Source organism: Oncorhynchus kisutch, linkage group LG6 (assembly GCF_002021735.2).
Source record: "Oncorhynchus kisutch isolate 150728-3 linkage group LG6, Okis_V2, whole genome shotgun sequence".
NCBI classification, from domain to species: domain Eukaryota; kingdom Metazoa; phylum Chordata; class Actinopteri; order Salmoniformes; family Salmonidae; genus Oncorhynchus; species Oncorhynchus kisutch.
Window position 1 is genome coordinate 73,569,373 of NC_034179.2, and position 23,874 is coordinate 73,593,246.

Here is a 23,874-nt window from a genome sequence, read left to right on the forward strand (position 1 = left end):
GGCTACTATTTCACCTTTGTTCCCCTTCTCTGATTTCATTTATTTACTTCTAAACTTTATACTGCTAACTTCTCTAAGGCCTGCTTTTGTGGAAATGTTTTGCATATAGTTTCCATTTTCTTTATGAATACCTTTTTGACTTTCGATGTCTTTCAGACATGCAAACAGCAACTTATTTAATCATATCAGGTCCTGTGCTCTACAAAACAACGAATTAAAAACCAAAGTAAAGACCAAAAAACGTAATTATGTCCGTTGTAACATTTAATTATATTTTAGAACAATACAGAGCTGAGCACAGTGCTGATCAATGCTGCAATCCGTCTGGTCTGATGCCTTCTGTCCACATCTTATCGGTACTTCTCAGACAGAGCCCGGCCCACCGCTGCCAGGAACTTGTCCATGGCCACATGAGCTTCGGGGTTGAAATCATTGGGGAACAAGATAGCCAGCACCACCAAGATGTTGTGGGACAGGATCTACAGGACGAAAGGAATAAACATTAGTACACTACATGTTTTAATAGGATATTTGATGTAATAATCTACGTTGTCCATTTTACTGTAAAGAGTACCCGATATATTTTAAATGCATTTTAACGATACATTTTAATTTGGTGTCAACGGTAAACAAATTATTAAAAATAATGCTGTGACTGTCCTGACCTTGAAGTTGGCGGGATCGACACGCAGCTTGAAGGCATGCAGCTCGCTGAGGGCGAGGAGACCTGCGCTGATGTCGTCGATGCTGGCCACCGCTAAACTGATGCCTCCCATGATGGTCCCACCGTGCTTCCTGACTGGGGCAGAGCCGGGGCTCAGGTCCTTCCAGTGGGAGAAGTAGGTCTTGGTCTGGGGGTACACAACCAGCGTCCTGCACCGGAAGAAAAAAAACATGTCAAGAAAGATGGAACACTAACACCAAACAGTCTACATTTTTACTTCAAAAACAGCTATAAGATTAGCAGCACGAAAGCCATTACCTAGACAGAGCATCGCAGCCGATGTCTTCAGCTTTGCCGGCCACCTTGGCCCAGAAGGCCTTGACCATTTTCTTGTCCTTAGCGGTGAGACTCATGGTTGTAGTTAAAGACAATGCTGGAGTAGAAGTTCAGTGATGAGCTCTTACAAACGAAGACTTTTTATATTAGCCGCGAGCCCCACCCAATGCAGACCCACCTCCAAGATAAACAAGATACAACATGCCTTTTCTTAATGTTCAATAGGCACAATCCCTCTCAAGTTATTACATTTCTGCTTATTTTACTGGACAAAAACACAAGTTGGTACAATCCTCCATACAAGACGTACAAAGACATTGTTAGCACCTTCTGAGCAGCACACAATATCAAACATAAAACACACAGGGTAGAGATGGATAAAAAGATATATAGATATATACATGATTATGACAGTCATTGAAGTCTACGAAGTTTTTAGTATTAGAGATGTGTTGAGAGGTTTTTTAATGCTGGTAGTTTTCACAAGGGAGTCGGTAATTTCCCATATTTTATTTCAGTACAAAATAATTCAATATTCATTTATTTATTTATTTATCACTCTGGCTTTATGGTATTTATCAAATAAAGAGAAGTCTAATTGTATTTTCAATAGGTAAATTGCCTGTATCATAAGTAAGAAATATAAGCCTGTATTCAGAAATATCGAAAAGTTGACAGTAGAGATGCATTACCCCAAAATAGACTGGAATAGTGCAACAATAAAATAAATATTAAATGGGTTCGACCTTACTAGCGCAGAATGAACATAGAGGTGAAATATCAATTCATTTGTTTAGAAATGTATTACAAGGATAAAAATGACGTAATATCTTAGTAGGCTATTTAATATATCTTAGTAATATATTAATATCGTAGTTATATCGTACTAATATCTGACTATAGGCATACACAGAGATAGTTGAAAAATGTTTCTCAAAGTAATTGAATCCCCAACAAGTGTAATTAATGTGCAATAGGTCTATATCTTCAGATAGTAGGCATATTTACACATGTATTTGCATGTGTTGAGAATGGTATATTTCCCCACTATTTGGGGCTTATTTTTGTTAATATTTCTAATAATGTAATAATTGGTATGTAACCTAATACTTAAATGGATGATTTTAGGACAGTGTATTATTGTAAAATTGCTTTTAAACATATATGGTAAACGGTAAAACTTCACATTATTATCTCAGTCAAATCTGTGACTTTTGGCTTATACAGCCCCTTACCATGACCCCACCCATCGCTGTCTTTAGGGAGGAGCGTCCCGATCCTTTTAAAAACGCTGCTCAAGCGAAGACAAAGTGTAAATGATTCTTTAGCCTCTGTGAAAGAAACTTCAACAGCTAGCAACATGGTTCAGTGGACAGACTTTGAGCGCGTCACCATTCAGAGCGTCTTCGAGAAGATGGACTACGATGACGTTGGGCCCGCGGCTCTTTCCAGGTAGTGCATTTAAAACTGTGGTCTACAAATTATTGGAATTAGTCATGTTATTATACTGTTATTATATTATTATGCGCTTGTTATTATGATTTTCAAGACGAAGTCGTATTTGAGACAAGCGTGTAATTAACGCGTAATTGACATCTCCAAATGACACATTCATTGATTTCCGTAAGATATGTGTGTATGCAGATATCACGTTTGTGTAATTCTTAACGGTTTATTATTTCTACAGGTGTCTGGTTGTGTACCCCTGGACCCAGAGGTATTTCGGTAACTTTGGAAACCTGTACAACGCCGCTGCCATCCAGGGAAACCCAATGGTCGCCGCTCACGGAAAGACCGTCCTGCGCGGACTGGACCGGGCTGTCAAGAACATGGATGACATCAAGGCCACCTACGCAGAGCTGAGCGTGCTACACTCCGAGAAACTGCGCGTGGATCCAGACAACTTCCGGGTAAATTGAAATGTTCTACTTCACACAATGTACTTGCCTATCTATGTTGTGGCATAGATGGTGTGGCAGAATGCGTTTTCTTACAATGGTGTGGCAGAATGCGTTTTCTTACAATAGTGTGGCAGAATGCGTTTTCTTACTTGTCCATTTGCTCTTTTCTTTTGCAGCTGCTGGCTGACTGCATTACTATTGTCGTTGCTGCGAGAATGGGTGCTGACTTCACCGCTGATGTCCAGCGCGCTTTCCAGAAGTTCCTGGCCGTCGTGGTGAGCTCCCTGGGCAGACAGTACCACTAGAGCCCCTCCACTCAGAGACGGAAGACCACCAGAGTACCAACAAGCTCTGATCAAATAAGCAAATAAATTCAGCTAAATAATATTTTCATCTGTGCCTTTTTTTTCTTGCATGAACATCAATATGGTGGCACATATAGCAAACTAATAGGCCTAATATGGTAATATGATTGGCTGTGGGTGTGAATATCGCAATAACCTTGTTAACCAGATATGGATAATATGCAATATATACAAATATTTAGCAAATAACAACCATTTTTTTTTGCAATTAACAACACTGACATGTTACATTAGCTGTGCATGAGCGACCCATATAATGAAGACAAACGTGTGTCCAGAGATGCAGCATTGATACATTGAGTCAAATAAGAGCAGCGCTGCAATGATAAATTCCTTTTTAATTACACACAATCGTCATTCATAAAGGTTCAACAGAACTTTTCAGAACAGATCTTGGTTGATGTGTTAGCGTGGCAAGGAATTGTTGAATGGTCGAGAGTTTAACCAGATCAAAATGCCATAACATTTTTTTAAATGAATAATAATACGTCAGTTGGTCAATCAATAGAACCCTATAAAATACATTTATCAGAGGCACCTCCTAAAGTGTTCAGATAGGAATCTATTAAAGTCATTAGATTACAAATTTGTAACGGCAGATTTCCTCCTCTTCGTCTGAAGAGGAGTAAGGATCGGACCAAGATGCGGCGTGGTAAGTGTTCATGACGATTTTAATAAGAAAAGCACTGAACACTATGAAATACAAAAACAATAAACTAATACGTGAAATAACCAAACCGAAACAGTCCCGTGTGGCACAAACACTGACACAGGAAACAAACACCCACAAACGAACAGTGAAACCCAGGCTACCTAAGAATGATTCTCAATCAGAGACAACTAACGACACCTGCCTCTGATTGAGAAGCATACTAGGCCGAAACAGAAACCAAACATAGAAACACAAAACATAGACTGACCACCCCAACTCACGCCCTGACCATACTAAAACAAAGGAAAATAAAGGTCAGAACGTGACAAGATTATTAAATCAATGAATTAATCAACCAATATTCTTAAGAAATTCAACAAGCTATACTGTCTGTGTATTTCATTTTACATCATCTATAAATGCAACATGTAACTTTTCACATTTTATGACAACTAAACCCCATTGGTTTATAAAAATGCATTAACAATATGTTACAATTATAGCATGATCAGCAAAACCACTAGGTTATGTTTACACGTTATGTGTATAGGAAATGTAATGAATAAATAATATTAATCTATTCATGATATATATATATTTATTTATATGAGTCCTTAATTAGCCTAATTATCTAACATATGTTATTTTTGTATGTCAAATTGTTTTTGTTTATGTGGTCCTATGTCAAATAGTTTGTTCAATATTGTTGATCAGTAGCAAGTTCTAAGCGAGCCATTTGATTATTCTACTATTACAACTTTGTTCCCCTTCTCGATTTTTTAAATTGTACTTTTTAAACGTTTACTGCTAACTTCTCATTAATACTAGACTGATGAATCAATTAATTAATCAACCAATATTTCTAAGAAATTTAATAAGATATACTGTGTATTTCATTTTAAATTGTGTAAAATTTGACATTTAACTGTTGACATTTTATGGAAACTGAACCACATTGTGTAATACAAATAAATGTATAATATGTTACAAATACAGCATGATCAGCCAATCAAAATCCTTAGGTTATGTTTTACGTTTTAGTTTTATAGATAATCTCAGATTATAATCTATCCATAATGTTTACAAATAATATGTTGGTAGTCGATCAAATCCTTTCCCGATGTTGTTTACAAGCATTTCGCTACACCCGAAATAACATCTGCTAAACATGTTTATGTGACAAATAACATTTCATTTGATTTGTTTGTATGTCAAATTGTTTGTTCCAATCTTGATTTTCAATAGCAAGGTCGAGGATGGCTATTTGATTCATCTATGGGCTACTGCCGGTATTTGTACTTCCTCGTTACCCCTTTAATATTTTTAGACTACCTACGAAACATTTACTGCAAAGTTCTTAGAGGACTGCTCATGGACATGCGGCAATGTTTTGCATTGTCTCAGTTTTCTATATGAATACGTTTTTGCATTTCGTCAAGATTTTGAGAAATAGTTATTTCAGCAACATATTTCAAATAGCAACGTATTTCATCATATCAAGTCTAGACGTATTTCATCATATCAAGTCTAGACGTATTTCATCATATCAAGTCTAGACGCTACAACACGACTCATTAAAAAGCCAAGTAAAGACCAGATAACATGGTTATGTGCGTTTGAACATTTATTCATAATTTAGAACAGGACAGAGCATTGAGCACATACTGCCATATGTCTGGTCTGAAGATGCCCCACAATTAATCTGGAAGGCGTGCAGCTCGCTGAGGGTGAGGAGACCTGCCGTGAGGTCGTCGATCTTGATAGTCTTACCATGCTTCCTGACCGGGGCAGAACCGGGGCTCAGGTCCGGCCAGTGGGAGAAGTATGTCTTGGTCTGGGGGTACACCACCAGCATTCTGCACGGGTGGAAAAATACATGTCGAGATTTAAGGCTAGCTGACACCAAATTGTATATTCTAAAACAACAATATAGCATTTGGATAATTCCATTACCTAGAAAGAGCATCGCATCCGACGTCCTCAGCCTTCCCGGACACCTTAGCCCAGAAGGCCCTGACCACGGCCTTGTCCTTAGCGGTGAGACTCATTGTCGTCTTTAGAGAGGATACTGAAGTAAAAGTTCAGCGATGAGCTGTTACAAACGAACGTTTTTATATTAAACAACCTACATGGCAGACCCCAGACCCACCTCCAAGATACATGCCAACTTGAACGTATTCCATTTTTTGTTGAAATTGGAGTATTGCCAATTTTCATAGATAAGAAGTTGAAACACAAATGACACTTACACATTGAGATGTACGGGGATGGGCCTCGTTTCCCAGGTGCGATGTTATTTAAGCATTACGATGATGCTACCAGATGCATCCTTATTTACGAGCCAACTTTATAAGAGTTTGTTGTTTCCCAAACAAGCACACAAAGAGAATGTTCGCTAAATGCGTCGATACTGATATAATCCAAAGAAAAGCAGCGCTGCTCTCAGATCAGCTTTCTCTCACCTTAACATAAGAATTATTCCACAAGAATACTGACGACGGATCAGCACCTAGAGAGAAATTGCGACCTATGGTTGCAAGTAGGCTATTGGGGCGGATTATTAGCCTATGCTTTCCCAATAATAATGCACTAAATTACATATTGGATCACCATTGCTCACATATTTTCACACATCATGAAACACATTGAGACAAAAATGACCTAGTTGCAAAATATAACTCAATTAACTGAACATGAAATTGATTTCAATATGATTTAAATAGCCTACATAGGCCCATGTAGCATATGTATCTTTCAATGCAGGCATCTCGGTTTTATCCTTCACTTGTTTGTAACAATTGCAAATACTTTGGCAACTTCTTATTTTTTGTCGACTTCGTTCTGTGGTTATCGGCAGTCACAGACAGACAGATAGCCTAAACATATTGATTATATGTTTAGCGGAGATTTGTAAATAAAGTGACCGGGAAGTGCAAAAAAGGTTTAATTTGGTATATGACTTATTTATTTGATGCATAATTATCGTAAACAAAGGGTAATCATTTGAATAATAATTTTGTATGCTTTTATATGAGCGAGACTGATTTAGATTGACTAAAGTGAATACATTGATTTCTAATCCTGACCCCGCAATTAATTCATATTTAAAAAATTATTTAGTTATCAGTTAATAGCATGTTGCCCAATACATTCAACGTATGGAGATGGTTGTTGCCAAGAAAAGGGTGTTTCTAATCAGAACAAGGAAACCAATTGGAGCTTTTAGGGTGGAACTCATTCAGAACGGCAAGATAAAACGTGAGCCTATACTTCACTGATAAACAGCCCTTTAGCTCGGTCCCTTTCAAAAAAGTCAACTTCTTTCGTTCTCCCACATTCTTGCTGTCTACCACATTTTGCAGTGACTGGTGGTAATTTCCAGTCTTTGTTATAGTAATTCACAAAGCTAGCACTCAAAAATAGAAAACTACTGTTATCTACAGGCTGTATCACATCCGGCCGGGATTACGCCAAGCTGAGCGTTCTGCACTCTGAGAAACTTCATGTGGATCCCGACAACTTCAGGGTAAGATTTTGGAGTTGAAAAGACATGAATAATATGAGTACTAATGACGTGCCTAAAACAAATTAACAATACGTTTTACCTCGTTGATTTACATCCAAGAGGATACTGCTGTTGCAAATAAATGACTAACGTTTCAATCGTTTCCTTCTCCCAGCTGCTGGGCGACTGCCTCACCGTTGTTCTGGCCTCCCAGATGAGGCGCGGCTTCACGCCAGACGTCCAAGCGGCCTGGCAGAAGTTCCTGACCGTGGTCATCTCTGCGCTAGGCAGACAGTACAACTAAAGACATGTTCTATAGTGGAATACACATATATATTTTATTATAGAGGACATTTTGTATGAATAATAAAATATATTGTTGAGCAGAGGTCCATGCTTTTCACTTCATTCTGTTTGAGGGGGCAGTAAAATAGGAGCCATTAGAGAATGTAGCCAAGCCTACTTTAACTCTTATGCCTTTGGCCTAAGTGAGATTGAGAAACCTCTCTTTGACTCTGGGGTCACGAGAGAGGGTATATTTGGTCAACTATCACATGTAGCAACGAATTCTAATCAACGGAATAATCAATATGTTCATCTGTATTATGTTATAGTAATTATATCAAAACGTTCCTTCTTTTCTAATACACTACTGTAGGAAAAGTAACGTAGTCTATCAGAAACTATGTTGCCCAGGTGAACTTTTATTTGCCTCAGGTAGGCGGAATTTGCATATACAGTATCAGTCAAAAGTTTGGACACACCTGCTCATTCAAGGGTTTTTCTTTATTTGTACTATTTTCTACATCAAAACTATGAAATAACACACATGGAATCATGTAGTAACAACAAAAGTGTTATTAAGCAAATCAAAATATATTTTAGATTTTAGATTCTTCAAAGAGCCACCGTTTGCCTTGATGACAGGTTTCAACACTCTTGGCATTCTCTCAACCAGCTTCACCTGGAATGCTTTTCCAACAGTCTTGAAGGAGTTCTCACATAGCTGGCTGCTTTTCCTTCACTCTGCAATCCAACTCATCCAAAACCATCTCAATTGGTTTGAGGTTGTGTGATTGTGGAGGCCAGGTCATCTGATGCAGCATTCCATCACTCTCCTTCTTGGTCAAATAGCCCTTACACAGCCTGGAGGTGTGTTGAGTCATTGTCCTTTTGAAAAACAAATGATAGTCCCACTAAGCGCAAACCAGATGGGATGGAGTATCGCTGCAGAATGCTGTGGTAGCCATGCTGGTTAAGCATGCCTTGAATTAATCACTGACAGTGTTACCAGGAAAGCACCCCCACACCATGCTGGTTAAGCATGCCTTGAATAAATCACTGACAGTGTTACCAGGAAAGCACCCCCACACCATCTCACCTCCTCCATACTTCACAGTGGGAACCACAAGTCTCACAAAGAAATGGCGGATGGAACCAAAAATCTCACATTTTGACTCATCAGACCAAAGGACAGATTTCCACGGTCTAATGTCCATTGCTCGTGTTTCCTGGCCCAATCATGTCTCTTCTTCTTATTGGTGTCCTTAAGTAGTGGTTTCCTTGCAACAATTCAACCATGAAGGCCTGATTCACGCAGTGTTGTCGAACAGTTGATGTTGAGATGTCTGTTGATTTGTTTAACCCTTTTTGGTTACTACATGATTCCATTCATGTTATTTCATAGCTTTGATGTCTTCACCATTATTCTACAACTGTCACGCCCTAATCTGTTTCACCTGTTCTTGTGATTGTCTCCACCCCCTCCAGGTGTCGCTTATTTTCACCAGTGTATTTATCCCTGTGTTTCCTGTCTCTCTGTGCCAGTTCTTCTTGTATGTTTTCAAGTCAACCAGCGTGTTTTTTCCCGTGCTCCTGATTTCTATTCTCTTTTTCTAGTCTTCCGGGTTTTGACCCTTGCCTGTTTTTCTGGACTCCGTACCCGCCAGCCTGACCCTTCTGACATCGAGCCTGTCTGCCACTCTTTATCTCTTGGACTCTGGTTTTGACCTTTTGCTTGTCCACGACAATTCTCTTGCCTACTCCTTTTGGATATAAATCAACTACAAAGACTCCAACCATCTGCCTCCTGTGTCTGCATCTGGGTCTCGCCTTGTGCCCTTATAACAACGTAAAAAATAAAGAAAAACCCTGGAATGAGTAGGTGTGGCCAAGCTTTTTACTGGTACTGCAGCTGAACGTTGGCATTCAAAATGGGTTTGAAGAGCAACGGGCTTGGTGTTCGGAAAAGCACCCGAATTAAGTAACTCACTATTTAAACAAGACGACCCAAGAGGACTTTAACATTATTATAACATCATTACAACACATTAGGAAGTGTGTAGCGTTATCATTAGGCATGGTGCTGGATCCATCCTATAAGTAGGCCTATAATGTTTGTTTTTTAAAATCTAGATATAGGCTATTTTACTAGTTGCATTTGGTGACGAAATAGGCTAATCACGTTATGCTATGGGATATGAAACAAAAAGGGTAACATATTTTGTACATGATAATCATTGGCTCACCTTTCCTCGTTATCTCTCTGGTCGAGAGAAGTGGAGGTGCCGAGGTTAGAGTAGCCTTCACAGTAGTTTCACCCTTTGAAAAGCAAGTGAGATATACTTCAATTATACACGTATCAAGCAAGGTGTATTAGCTTACCCAATCAATCAATATTCTTCTTGACAAAACGTATTACTCCGATTTTGTCCACGCACCTAACAAATGGCGACTGCTCTTTATAAGTTGCTACTACGACATCAGGCTAGATATTGGTGAACAAAGCCTATGCCGGATATACCCTCATGCAAGGCACACACATATGCATTTACCTATTTTTAGGGAAATCTGAGTGACATCGCACGACGTGGTAAGGACTATAGATATTCAGCAGCATGTGACTTGAACGACAGACCTGGCCTAACCGTAACTACTGACCTACTGAGAAAATGTAAATCAACCTTCAACACACCTTACCGGAAGGGGTGAACAAAAGTGTTGCCTTGCTGTTGCAGAGATAAGAAAGCAATCTTGGCACTCAACCTTTGCCAACGAGATGTCCATTATCATTTGTTTGGTACCACCCTTGACAAAACAGGGTCAGATGAATGAGAAGTACCTTCTGTACATTTTGGCCATTGGAGTAGGCCTATTTACTGAATGAATGAACGTATTATCCAATTAATGAATGAATGATTACATAAACGAATTAATCAATGAGAGAGTCAATAAAACAAATGAACGCCTAAATAGCCAACATAATAGCAATCAGACATATTCCAAAGACCATTCCTTGTGCATAAAACGTCCAGCTTACAGTATTCATTATATTATAAGAAGTATAAAAGACATTGTTGCATCATGCATAATGTAGCCTTTAGATTAATGACAATTTGAAGCATGATGGTTCCGTTTTCCAGCACATGACACTTACACATACTGTATATCCGTGCGTAAAGGGTAACATTTGTGATTGATCATAATGCAATAGCAATATATTGATGGTACATAACTGATGGCTATCACCAAACTCTACATTGTGTACATCCAATGACTTCCAGTTGAAGGTGGAGCTAAGCCAAAGAGATCTTTAGAGACCATATAAATACTCCCAGTGTCCACTCTTATGGCACCAGCAATATATTGTGTCCTAGAAACCGCTAGAATGAGTCTCACAGCCAAGGACAAACAGATCGTGACAGCATTTTTTGGAAAGGTGTCTGGCAAAGCAGAGGACATCGGAAATGAGGCTCTCTCTAGGTAACGGCATCTTTATATATTGAACAGATTGTTCTGTAACAGAGTTATGCGGTGCATTTACGCACGTTAAATCATCATAATACATAATCACATGTTTTTATTTCCAGGACCCTGGTGGTGTACCCCCAGACCAAGACCTACTTCTCCCACTGGACGGACCTGAGCCCCGGCTCTGCTCCCGTCAAGAAGCACGGTCTGACCGTCATGGGAGGCGTCCTGGAAGCGGTGACCAAGATCGACGACCTGGCCGGTGGTCTTCTGACCCTCAGCGAGCTTCACGCCTTCACGCTGCGTGTGGATCCCGCCAACTTCAAGGTGACTAAATAACTTACTAAATCAATAAAACGATTCACCCTTTCTCAAAATATCACAGCGGCAACCGTGTCCAAATTTGAGTCCTGTGTATGTATTTTGTGAAGGTTCCAATTGAATCTTCAGAAACACTATATTTTGCATATGGACTAGGCCTGAAACGCTTGCTAATAATATCACTATTCCCTCTACATCTACAGATCATCAACCACAACATCCTGGTGGTGCTGGCCATACTGTTCCCTGACGACTTTACCCCTGAGGTGCACGTGTCTGTGGACAAGTTCCTCGCCAAGTTGGCCCTGGCGCTTTCCGAGAAGTATCGTTAAAAGGCGATAAGATAAATCCTCTCGGTTTTCTGTGTTGATCATACATTTGCACATGTTGTATGATATGAATCATGGAATAAAAATTACGTCATCAACAACTGTTTATCTTGATCGTTTTTATTTAAAGGGAGAGCGGATTTTTCAATGTAAACAATTGTGTGGCGAAAACAGCCAGGCTTAGCATTATGCATCAATTAAACATGACACAAACAGAATAGGTTTGGAGAGCCCTGTTATAACATGCATCTTCCAATTGCACGTCTGCTTATGCCCACACATGTTGTCTCAAGAACATTTTATATTTGTAATTCCCTCAAACACTAAGTTGGGCATACTTCATTTCAAAATAGGCCATCATCACTGTCAATCGTGGATGATAGTTATTACCGGCAAAACTGCGTCTTTATTCCAATAATTTGATAGGTCTTAATTAGTTTCATGGGAATAGTCTATGTATTTTGTTCTTGTTGAATGACTGTTTAGAGCAGATGGTGTTAACAGACCCAAAGCCTTTCTTGTATTTTGTTTCTATCAAAGCATATATCCCGTTGAGTTTTGGCGCATGATACTTTTTGTTTTGTTTTGTTTGTACTATTCAGCTTCAGCTAACCATTCTAAAATCTCATTAGAAATTATGAGGCGTTTTTGGTGGAACAGTAACATTAGCCTATAGACCTATTAGGCTATGCTATTATATTTGGTTCTGTTATGGTAAAATAATAATTAATCGTTATGTGATCTTATGAGACATTGATTCAGCTTTGATCTAACTTTACTAAACGAGCACCATTGTGAGAAGTGATAATCTTCTATTTGTAATAATAATAATACGTGATAATAATTACGATGAGTAAGACTATTAGGCTTAAGCAACAGATCTTGATGAGTGTTATTGTAAACGATTGGAGTGCCCTTCATGGTTCCAAAAGGACAGCGCTAAATACACTTTGATTTGATAAGCTTGAACACATGGTTACAATATACCCTATTACAGAATAAAATAAAACATAGGGGTAAATAATACATTCATATAATTTATTTGCAAAGATTGAATCAATAAATCAATTGATCAAATAGCGCACATAAATCATTACTACGTAGAGTTAAAGGAAAATCGTTTTAAAACAGCCATAAAATCATGATTTTGCTGTGGTGTCACGTTCTGACCATAGTTCTGTTCTTTTATTCTTTATTCTGTGCTTTGGTCCGATCCTTACTCCTCCTCAGACGAAGAGGAGGAAATCCGTTACATGTGGTGTATTTATGCATCTCAATAAACTATGATCTAAATGCACTTCCAACTTGGCCCAATATACATTTACATTTTCCCACCACGACATAGCCTACCAAGCTAGAACATTTAACCTTTTTTTTTAACTAGGCAAGTCATTTAATAACAAATTCTTATTTTACAATGACGGCCTACCCGGTCAAACCCTCCCCTAACCCGGACGACGCTGGGCCAATTGTGCGTCACTCCATGCCCTGCGTCACCCCATGTCCTGGGTCTAAACCAATAGCCAACACAGGCTAAATATCTTAAGCAGGGCTACGGCAACTTCCAGGGAGAGTCAGGCACTTGGGCTTTGCGGTGGCCACTCTGGTTTGGGTGTCCTCGGCATTGTTGTGACCAAGTGTTCACATATCGTTCTGGATTCCAATGCGTTAATTTCGATTTTTTTTTCTTCATTTTATATACATTCTGATGCTCCAAGACTCCAACCGGCCTCCCCAGCACACATGTAGCCTACAGTTCTTCATCATTAGCCAGAGAGAGGACAGGGAAGAAACCACAATTTACCTACCTCTCGGATGCTGTAGCCTACATCATTAATAGGGTTGTCATTCTAACGCTATTTATGGAATTTACCCCTCTTGTATGTTATAATAGTTAATTTGTGTGAAATGTATTTTAGGACAATTTTCGTGCTTTTGATTGGACAGAGAATTGGGTGCTTTCGACCTAGCCTGGTTCCTCTGTAGGTTTCTTCCTAGGTTCTGGCCTTTCTAGGGAATTTTTCCTAGCCACTGTGCTTCTACACCTGCATTGCTTGCTGTTTGGGGTTTTAGGCTGGGTGTCTGTACTTTGAGATATCAGCTGATGTAAGAAGGGCTTTATAAATACATTTGATTTGATTGGAGGCGTACCAGTAGAAATAAGCTGCACAACTTCTAGACTTACATAAACCACAAAAAAAGATGTAGGCCTATTGACGTGGACCTTTCATTTGTTTACAATAGATGTTAATGTAGGCCATACATGTTGACAAACGAACACATAATGAAAGCGATAACAAATATATTTTCGATTTAGCACTTTATTTTCCTTTTAGAATCGATACATTTATGATACATGCAATGCAGGGCGCTGGATGTTGCTCTGTTTCTGTTGACGCAAGCAACGAACGCTCTAGTGGTACTGTCTGCCCAGGGAGCTCACCACGACGGCAAGGAACTTCTGGAAAGCACCCTGGACGTCAGCGGTGAAGTCAGCACCCATTCTCGCAGCAACGACAATAGTCAAGCAGTCAGCCAGCAGCTGCAAAATAAAAAATGTATAAAAATGCATTCTGGCACACTATTGAGAGTAGAATATGACCTTGTTAAGTATAAAAGTAGAACTAATTTACCCGGAAGTTGTCGGGATCCACGCGCAATTTCTCGGAGTGCAGCACGCTCAGCTCTGCGTAAGTGGCCTTGATGTCATCCATGTTCTTGACAGCCCGGTCCAGTCCGCGCAGGACGGTCTTTCCGTGAGCGGCGACCATTGGGTTTCCCTGGATGGCAGCGGCGTTGTACAGGTTTCCAAAGTTACCGAAATACCTCTGGGTCCAGGGGTACACGACCAGACACCTGTAAGTGAATAATGGGATTATGAGTGACTGCATTAATCATATAATATGCACGAGGTCAAATGTAAATGTAGGCCTATTTTTAAGGAGGTATGACAAAGAGCAAGGACCTGGAAAGAGCCGCGGGGCCCACGTCATCGTAGTCCATCTTCTCGAAGATGCTCTGGATTGTTTTGCGCTCGAAGTCTGTCCACTGAACCATATTGACGTTTGTGATGTATCACTCAAGATGATATGTACTGTTCATGCTACTGAAGGGACAGCTTATATACGCGTTTTGTCTCCACACCAAAAGCCAACTATTGGTCTAGCTATTTTGAGTGGGCTGGGTTAACAATGGTTGTAGAAATGCATTGCAGTACCACGCCAGCCCATTCATAGCCTACTGTAAATTACAACGACCGAAAGGAACAAATCACCAAGACAGTGACGATAGTTCTCATGTGCCTTTTATGCTCATTCATTAATTATCATCATTATTTATTACCAATTCATATTTGAAATGATTTAAGTGGCGTTGGTGGAAACATGGATAGTGTAATATCCCCGTGACTGCCGATGTATAGACAAATAATTAACACTTTGGTTTTCAGAAAGTCAAATTAAGAAAAAAGTTCTGCCAAAAGCCGATAAAGAAAATATGTTGCCTGCCTTTTATTTTATTTGATTTAGGCCTAATAAAACATGCATTTTAGTGTTTTTTTAAATAATTTATTTTCCTTTTATTAATCTACATTTTTTGATGATAAAGCATGTTTTCATTCACAATACAATTTTTTTTACTATAGTATTTTATTGAATAATATGACTTAAAATTACGATATCAAGATGTGTGTGCCTATGTTTTTTCAAACAAGTGCACGTTTGAGCAATTATTAAATGGTGCAAACTAACCTAATAAATGACCTATTGTAGTCATCTCTGTAAGAGCTGGGCCATTCTCATGTAACGTTTGGGTGAGAAATCTGATCCAAGACCAGTGCTTCTGGCTTATTGATTATTTCATGAAATAATAACCTGGTCTAAATACTGGTAATGCAGGTCTCCAGAAGACAAACAGTAATGACATATATCATATAAGGATGTAAGGTCATATCATGTATTTTATTTTATTTTTATTTCACCTTTATTTAACCAGGTAGGCCAGTGGAGAACAAGTTCTCATTTACAACTGCGACCTGGCCAAGATAAAGCATAGCAGTGTGAACAGACAACAACACAGAGTTACACATGGAGTAAACAAAACATACAATCAATAATACAGTAGAACAAAAGAAAGAACAAAAAACAATGTGGACCCACAGTGGAGTAGTTTTCAACTTTGTGGATAGTGGATATATTTGTGTAATTATTTCAAACATCAATAATTATGTCAATAATCTAGGTCTATCAATTAAATAAATAAGTAACTAAACATTAAAACACATATAGCCTACGATTAATCACCAAGGACAACAACGTTTCAGATTCGATCCGTAGGATTCATTTATTGCAACTTTTCATTTCAATTGGTACCCTACAAAGATTGTAAAGTGGAAATCTGTCTCATTGCTTAACCGTACTTCTCAGACAGAGCCAGGGCCAGCTGGGCCAGAAACGTGTCTGTGGCCACGTGCACCTCAGGGGTGAAGTCGTCAGGGAACATCATGGCCAGCGTCACCAGCATGTTGTGGTTGAAGATCTGGGGATGTGAAAAGAGAGCAGAAACATTATTAGAAGCATATTTCACGAGTATGTTTCTGAAAATTGAAATCCATACATTAAGCTATTACAGTATTCAAAATTGGACGGTTGCTAATGGAAAAAATCTACTGGTGAGAAAGAAAACAAGTGCAGTTTTAACTATTTACTAACCTTGAAGTAGACAGGATCCACTCTCAACATGAAGGCGTGCAACTCGCTGAGTGTAAGAAGACCAGCACTAAGGTCTTCAATCTTCCCATTGACATCCAGGACGCCTCCCATAACGGTCCCACCGTGCTTCCTGACCGGGGCAGAGCCGAGGCTCAGGTCCTTCCAGTGGGAGAAATATGTCTTGGTCTGGGGGTACACCAGCAGCGTCCTGGGAGGTTGAAAACATACGTCGGTTAAGCGTGGCATGTTTATCGTTGTACTATAGGACCCCACTCTTTAACTTGATGTGCATGTGCGAGTTCCATTTTTACGCACGTGTATGGTAAGGAATTTTCAACCATTCACAAGTAATTCAAATGTCTTAAATACTTGTATTGATCAATTACTTGCATTAATAATTCAATAATTGTAATTACCTGGAAAGCGCCTCGTTGGCAACATCCTCTGCCCTGCCGGCAACCTTGCCAAAAAGGCCTTGACAATTGCCTTGTCCTTAGCGGAGAGACTCATTGTTTGCTTCAACTTCTTGACTTGCTGCCAACCAACTCAATAGAGCTCACTCTTTCGGGGCCCTTTTTGTGTATTGTCTGATCTGCCCAAGCACAATGCTGCTGCCCAGAAACCACCTCCAAAAGAGACCCGTTGGTTATCTCTTATCATAGCGTGCCATCTTAGTTGTTTACAACTCATGGCACACAGCCAAGTATAGATTAAAAAAAGTTATGGGCGTATGGCAAGGTTATTCAACTGTTATTTTCTTCTTTCTTTTAGTGGATTTGTTATTATTATTTTATTTAGAATGTTATGAATATCGCTGGCAAACAGAATAAACGAATGTTGAATGGCATACCGAGAGTAGAAAAGAGGAGCATATCTTTTTTTTATAATGTCAACTTTATTTCTCAACTCCTAATATTGAGCCCAATAACACTCACTGGAGAATCTGACCTATGCTTTGAAAAAGGACCTGCTAATAGGCTAGTGCCGCAAGTGCTGCTGGCTGCTGTTAAGCTTTCTTGACTTGGACATTCCTTTGTTTATCGAGCTAAACAGATGTTTTTAGCGAAAATGTGTTTGGAGTTTACACTTCCTCTTCCACCTATAACGGAGGAGGTCAACATAATTTAAAACAATCTACCAAATTAATATATATTAATTTTGAAATGTTGATTACTTCTCCTTGTCATTGACACTACATGACCAAAAGTATGTATCCACCTGCTCATCGAACACCTCATTCCAAAATCATGGGCATTAATATAGAGTTAGTCCCACCTTTGCTGCAAGAACAGCCTCCACTCTTCTGGGAAGGCTTTCCACTTGATGTTGGAACATTGCTGTGGGGACTTGCTTCCATTCAGCAACAAGAGCATTAGTGAGAACAGGCCCTGATTTGGGCTATAAGGCCTGGCTCGTAGTCGGCATTCCAATTCATCCCAAAGGTGTTCAGTGAGGTTGTGGTCAGAGTTCTTCCACACAGATCTCGACAAACCATTTCTGTATGGACCTCACTTTGTGCATGCGGGAAATGTCCTGCTGAAACAGGAAAGGGCCTTCTCCAAACTGTTGCCCCAATGTTGGAAGCACAGAATTGTCTAGAAGGTATGTATGTTGTAGCGTTAAGATTTCCCTTCACTGGAACTAAGGGGCCTAGCCCAAACCATGAAAAACAGCCCCAGACCCATTCCTCCTCCACCAAACCTTACAGTATGCACTATGCAATCGGACAGGTAGCGTTCTCCTGGCATCTGCCAAACCCAAATTAGTCCGACGGACTGCCAGATGGTGAAGCGTGATTCATCACTCCAGAGAACGCATTTCCTCTGCTGTGCTCCAGAGTTGGCAAGCTTTACACCACTCCAGCCGAAGCTTGGCATTGTGCATGGTGATCTTAGGCTTGTATGCGGCTGCTCGGCAATGGAAATCCATTTCATGAAGCTCCCAACGAATAGTTATTGTGCTGACGTTGCTTCCAGAGGCAGTTTGGAATTCCAGAGTGAGTGTTGCAACCAAGGACAGATGATTTTTACGCGTAATGCACTTCAGCACTCGGCGGACCCATTCTGTGAGCTTGTGTGGCCTACCATTTTGCGGCTGAGCCATTGTTGCTCCTAGACTTTTCCACTTCACAATAACAGCACTAACAGTTGACCAGGGCAGCTTTCGCAGAGCAGAAATTTGACAAACTGACTTGTTGGAAAGGTGGCATCCTATGACTGTGCCACTTTGAAAGTCACTGAGCTCTTCAGTAAGGCCATTCTACTGCCCATGTGTGTCTATGGAGATTACATGGCTGTGTGCTCGATTTCAAACACCTGTCAGCAACGGGTGTGGCTGAAATAGCTGAACCCATTAATTTGAAGGGGTGTCCACATACTTTTGTCCATGTAGTGTACTTTTGTATATACAGTATAGTGTATCATTCACCTGATCATAAGACAAGATATGGATTTTTTCCCGGCTAACTTCCTATGGGGGTCCTTGGGCCGCCGGTTTGACAGGGCAAGACAATTTTGAAGACCCCTGGCCCCTGGAGATATGGATATTCAACGACAATGAGTGAACTCCCATTCTCAACAGAATGAAAACAGCAGTCCACAAAACTTTAGAGCTGGACAGTAGGGTCAAAACCTGTGTCACAATTTAAGCTTATACTTTGTCAACGTTTGGCCATAACACGACAACACAAGGATTCTCTTTAGACTGTGAAAATGTTGTGCTGAAAGGACAGCTCCGCTAATCGGTCAGGATGCAGCATAGAGACAGCGATAGTCAGGGTGAACTTGGTGGTGCTGAAGAACAGCTCCAACAGTTAGAGAAATCTCACTGATGATGAGGGCACACTTTGTCTCAGCAGCTACCAAACATTAGCCACTGTAATAGTTTTTGTAGTTTCATCCTAATAACTATATTTATATGGATTCATTGAATGAAATGGATTAATTTATATTATGTATATTATAATATAATTTGTATTTTCCAGTTGTCTTATTGTATATCCATGGACTCAGAGGTACTTTGGAACCTTTGGAGACTTAAACAGCGCAGCGGCTATCATGGGCAAGTTAATTTTAAGTAATAGTAGAGAGAATGATTTATTTCAGCTTTAATTTATTTCATCACATTCCCAGTGGGTCAGAAGTTTACATACTGTACACTCAATTAGTATTTGGTAGCATTGTCTTTAAATTGTTAAACTTGGGTCAAACGTTTTGGGCATTAATTAATCATTGCAGGCCTGATATCATTTAAACGCATTGTATTAATTCAAGCACCATTAAACAGAAGGTTGTATTTATTAGTTGCATTGGTTAGTTCATGCACAGCTAATGTAACATGTCAGTGTGGTTAATTGGCAAATATTTTAGTCATTTGCTAAATATTTGTATATCGCACATTATCAATATCTGATTAACAAGGTTGAAATATTTACACACTTAGTTCATAATGCTATAATATAATATAATATGTGCCACCATATTGATGTTCATGCAAGAAAATAAGGCACAGATTAAAAAAATATTAATTTGTGGAAGATTTTATTTGCTTTAGTAGAAGGAACAACATGTGCCTCTAAACAAATGATCAGCGCTTGTTGGTCCTCCGAGCTTGTTGGTCCTCTGGTGGTCGTCCGTCTCTGAGTGGAGGGGCTCTAGTGGTACTGTCTGCCCAGGGAGCTCACCACGACGGCCAGGAACTTCTGGAAAGCGCGCTGGACATCAGCGGTGAAGTCAGCACCCATTCTCGCAGCAACGACAATAGTAAGGCAGTCAGCCAGCAGCTGCAAAAGAAAGGAGCAAATGGACAAGTAAGAAAACGCCTTCTGCCACACCATCTATGCCACAACATAGATAGGCAAGTACCTTGTGTGAAGTAGAACATTTCAATTTACCCGGAAGTTGTCTGGATCCACGCGCAGTTTCTCGGAGTGCAGCACGCTCAGCTCTGCGTAGGTGGCCTTGATGTCATCCATGTTCTTGACAGCCCGGTCCAGTCCGCGCAGGACGGTCTTTCCGTGAGCGGCGACCATTGGGTTTCCCTGGATGGCAGCGGCGTTGTACAGGTTTCCAAAGTTACCGAAATACCTCTGGGTCCAGGGGTACACAACCAGACACCTGTAGAAATAATAAACAGTTAGGAATTACACAAACGTGATATCTGCATACACACATATCTTACGGAAATCAATTAATGTGTCATTTGGAGATGTCAATTACGCGTTAATTACACGCCTGTCGCAAGTACGACTTCGTCTTGAAACTCATAATAACAAGCGCATAATAATATAATAACAGTATAATAACATGACTAATTCCAATAATTTGTAGACCACAGTTTTAAATGCACTACCTGGAAAGAGCCGCGGGCCCAACGTCATCGTAGTCCATCTTCTCGAAGACGCTCTGAATGGTGGCGCGCTCAAAGTCTGTCCACTGAACCATGTTGCTAGCTGTTGAAGTTTCTTTCACAGAGGCTAACGAATCATTTACACTTTGTCTTCGCTTGAGCAGCGTTTTTAAAAGGATCGGGACGCTCCTCCCTAAAGACAGCGATGGGTGGGGTTATGATAAGGGACTGTATAAGGAAAAAGTCACAGATTTGACTGAGATAATAATGTGAAGTTTTACCGTTTACCATATATGTTTAAAAGCAATTTTACAATAATACACTGTCCTAAAATCATCCATTTAAGTATTAGGTTACATACCAATTATTACATTATTAGAAATATTAACAAAAATAAGCCCCAAATAGTGGGGAAATATACCATTCTCAACACATGCAAATACATGTGTAAATATGCCTACTATCTGAAGATATAGACCTATTGCACATTAATCACACATGTTGGGGATTCAATTACTTTGTCTGAGAAACATTTTTCAACTATCTCTGTGTATGCCTATACTCAGATATTAGTAAGATATAACTACGATATTAATATATTACTGAGATATATGAAATAGCCTACTACGATATTACATACTTTTTATCTTTGTAATACATTTCTAAACAAATGAATTGATATTTCACCTCTATGTTCATTCTGCGCTAGTAAGGTCGAACCCATTTTATATTTATGTTTATAGTTGCACTATTCCAGGCTATTTGGGGGTAATGCATCTCTACTGTCAACTTCTCCATATTTCTGAATACAGGCTTCTATTTCTTACTTATAATACAGGCAGTTTAGCTAATGACAATACAATTAGACTTCTCTTTATTGGTTAAATACCATAAAGCCAGAGTGATAAATAAATAAACGAATATTGAATTATTTTGTACTGAAATAAAAGATGGAAATTACTGACTCCCTTGTGAAAACTACCAGCATTAAAAAACCTCTCAACACATCTCTAATACTAAAAACTTCGTAGACTTCAATGACTGTCATAATCATGTATATATCTATATATCTTTTTATCCATCTCTACCCTGTGTGTTTTATGTTTGATATTGTGTGCTGCTCAAAAGGTGCTAACAATGTCTTTGTACGTCTTGTATGGAGGATTGTACCAACTTGTGTTTTTGTCCAGTAAAATAAGCAGAAATGTAATAACTTGTGAGGGATTGTGCCTATTGAACATTAAGAAAAGGCATGTTGTATCTTGTTTATCTTGGAGGTGGGTCTGCATTGGGTGGGGCTCGCGGCTAATATAAAAAGTCTTCGTTTGTAAGAGCTCATCACTGAACTTCTACTCCAGCATCGTCTTTAACTACAACCATGAGTCTCACCGCTAAGGACAAGAAAATGGTCAAGGCCTTCTGGGCCAAGGTGGCCGGCAAGGCTGAGGACATCGGCTGCGATGCTCTGTCTAGGTAATGGCTTTCGTGCTGCTAATCTTATAGCTGTTTTTGAAGTAAAAATGTAGACTGTTTGGTGTTAGTGTTCCATCTTTCTTGACATGTTTTTTTCTTCCGGTGCAGGACGCTGGTTGTGTACCCCCAGACCAAGACCTACTTCTCCCACTGGAAGGACCTGAGCCCCGGCTCTGCCCCAGTCAGGAAGCACGGTGGGACCATCATGGGAGGCATCAGTTTAGCGGTGGCCAGCATCGACGACATCAGCGCAGGTCTCCTCGCCCTCAGCGAGCTGCATGCCTTCAAGCTGCGTGTCGATCCCGCCAACTTCAAGGTCAGGACAGTCACAGCATTATTTTTAATAATTTGTTTACCGTTGACACCAAATGAAAATGTATCGTTAAAATGCATTTAAAATATATCGGGTACTCTTTACAGTAAAATGGACAACGTAGATTATTACATCAAATATCCTATTAAAACATGTAGTGTACTAATGTTTATTCCTTTCGTCCTGTAGATCCTGTCCCACAACATCTTGGTGGTGCTGGCTATCTTGTTCCCCAATGATTTCAACCCCGAAGCTCATGTGGCCATGGACAAGTTCCTGGCAGCGGTGGGCCGGGCTCTGTCTGAGAAGTACCGATAAGATGTGGACAGAAGGCATCAGACCAGACGGATTGCAGCATTGATCAGCACTGTGCTCAGCTCTGTATTGTTCTAAAATATAATTAAATGTTACAACGGACATAATTACGTTTTTTGGTCTTTACTTTGGTTTTTAATTCGTTGTTTTGTAGAGCACAGGACCTGATATGATTAAATAAGTTGCTGTTTGCAAGTCTGAAAGACATCGAAAGTCAAAAAGGTATTCATAAAGAAAATGGAAACTATATGCAAAACATTTCCACAAAAAGCGATCCTTAGAGAAGTTAGCAGTAAAAGTTTAGAAGTAAATAAATGAAATCAGAGAAGGGGAACAAAGTTGAAATAGTAGCTTATAGATCAATCAAATGGCTCGCTTAGAACTTGCTATTGATTAACAAGATTGAACAAACTATTTGACATAGGACCACATAAACAAAATGGAAAAAACGATTTGATATAACAAAGTAATATATATTAGATAATTAGGCTAATTAAGGACTATGTATATATTATGAATGGATTGATAGTATTTGTAAAATACAATTTCCTAAACTCAAAGGACAGGAGGTGCCTCTGATAAATGTATTTTGTATTTTATAGGGTTCTTTTGACTAACTGATTTATTGTTATTAATAAACAAACATGTATGTCATGTTGATCTGGATAAAGCTAGAATCCTTAATTGAAACAATGACAAAGTAGTCATGGTCTGTTTTGGTAAAAAGCTGAGGGATGGGCATAGAGAGATGTGACCACTCTCAAAATCGTAGACAGAGCTATGGATGCAAGGACAGACTATCCATGATCTCAAAATTATAGTTTTAACCATGTTTTGAGGCTATGCAGTGTCTGTTTACATGTCAATGGTTTACAAACAGAGTAAAAGAGTAAA

At 39.5% G+C, this 23,874-nt stretch overlaps 7 protein-coding genes and 1 pseudogene across 8 annotated transcripts; 3 read left to right on the top strand and 5 right to left on the bottom strand.

Annotated features, from left to right (window-relative positions):
• Positions 1 to 246: 246 nt before the first annotated feature.
• On the bottom strand, positions 247 to 1,116 carry LOC109893423 (hemoglobin embryonic subunit alpha-like). The gene is made up of 3 exons (XM_020486641.2): positions 983 to 1,116; positions 666 to 873; positions 247 to 479 (listed from the first exon to the last, which is right to left on the bottom strand). The coding sequence occupies exons 1-3, from the start codon at positions 1,075 to 1,077 to the stop codon at positions 351 to 353; spliced, it is 432 nt and encodes a 143-aa protein (XP_020342230.2). The 5' UTR covers positions 1,078 to 1,116; the 3' UTR covers positions 247 to 350.
• A 1,225-nt stretch (positions 1,117 to 2,341) lies between these two features.
• On the top strand, positions 2,342 to 7,727 carry LOC109893425 (hemoglobin subunit beta-like). Of its 2 annotated transcripts, none has more exons than XM_031827423.1 (3): positions 2,342 to 2,452; positions 2,688 to 2,910; positions 7,599 to 7,727. In XM_031827423.1, the coding sequence occupies exons 1-3, from the start codon at positions 2,361 to 2,363 to the stop codon at positions 7,725 to 7,727; spliced, it is 444 nt and encodes a 147-aa protein (XP_031683283.1). In that variant the 5' UTR covers positions 2,342 to 2,360. The 2 variants fall into 2 exon arrangements, with proteins under 2 accessions (XP_031683283.1, XP_031683282.1); XM_031827422.1 differs by lacking the exon at positions 7,599 to 7,727 and adding an exon at positions 3,078 to 3,262.
• LOC109893610 (hemoglobin subunit alpha-1-like) lies at positions 5,446 to 5,966 on the bottom strand. Its single transcript, XM_031825987.1, has 3 exons — positions 5,872 to 5,966; positions 5,584 to 5,774; positions 5,446 to 5,477 (listed from the first exon to the last, which is right to left on the bottom strand). The coding sequence occupies exons 1-3, from the start codon at positions 5,964 to 5,966 to the stop codon at positions 5,446 to 5,448; spliced, it is 318 nt and encodes a 105-aa protein (XP_031681847.1).
• A 3,363-nt stretch (positions 7,728 to 11,090) lies between the features above and the next one.
• Positions 11,091 to 11,907, top strand: LOC109893424 (hemoglobin embryonic subunit alpha-like). Its single transcript, XM_020486642.2, has 3 exons — positions 11,091 to 11,185; positions 11,293 to 11,500; positions 11,698 to 11,907. Exons 1-3 carry the CDS (start codon positions 11,091 to 11,093, stop codon positions 11,824 to 11,826), a joined length of 432 nt encoding a protein of 143 aa, XP_020342231.1. The 3' UTR covers positions 11,827 to 11,907.
• A 2,248-nt stretch (positions 11,908 to 14,155) lies between these two features.
• Positions 14,156 to 14,901, bottom strand: LOC109888030 (hemoglobin subunit beta-like). The gene is made up of 3 exons (XM_031827429.1): positions 14,789 to 14,901; positions 14,457 to 14,679; positions 14,156 to 14,365 (listed from the first exon to the last, which is right to left on the bottom strand). The coding sequence occupies exons 1-3, from the start codon at positions 14,878 to 14,880 to the stop codon at positions 14,237 to 14,239; spliced, it is 444 nt and encodes a 147-aa protein (XP_031683289.1). The 5' UTR covers positions 14,881 to 14,901; the 3' UTR covers positions 14,156 to 14,236.
• Positions 14,902 to 15,916: 1,015 nt separating this feature from the next.
• Positions 15,917 to 17,042, bottom strand: LOC109888026 (hemoglobin embryonic subunit alpha-like; annotated as a pseudogene).
• Positions 17,043 to 20,054: 3,012 nt separating this feature from the next.
• LOC109888032 (hemoglobin subunit beta-like) lies at positions 20,055 to 21,426 on the bottom strand. The gene is made up of 3 exons (XM_031827420.1): positions 20,883 to 21,426; positions 20,425 to 20,647; positions 20,055 to 20,313 (listed from the first exon to the last, which is right to left on the bottom strand). The coding sequence occupies exons 1-3, from the start codon at positions 20,972 to 20,974 to the stop codon at positions 20,185 to 20,187; spliced, it is 444 nt and encodes a 147-aa protein (XP_031683280.1). The 5' UTR covers positions 20,975 to 21,426; the 3' UTR covers positions 20,055 to 20,184.
• Positions 21,427 to 22,225: 799 nt separating this feature from the next.
• LOC116374460 (hemoglobin embryonic subunit alpha-like) lies at positions 22,226 to 23,081 on the top strand. Its single transcript, XM_031827431.1, has 3 exons — positions 22,226 to 22,352; positions 22,461 to 22,668; positions 22,855 to 23,081. Exons 1-3 carry the CDS (start codon positions 22,258 to 22,260, stop codon positions 22,981 to 22,983), a joined length of 432 nt encoding a protein of 143 aa, XP_031683291.1. The 5' UTR covers positions 22,226 to 22,257; the 3' UTR covers positions 22,984 to 23,081.
• Positions 23,082 to 23,874: the final 793 nt, after the last annotated feature.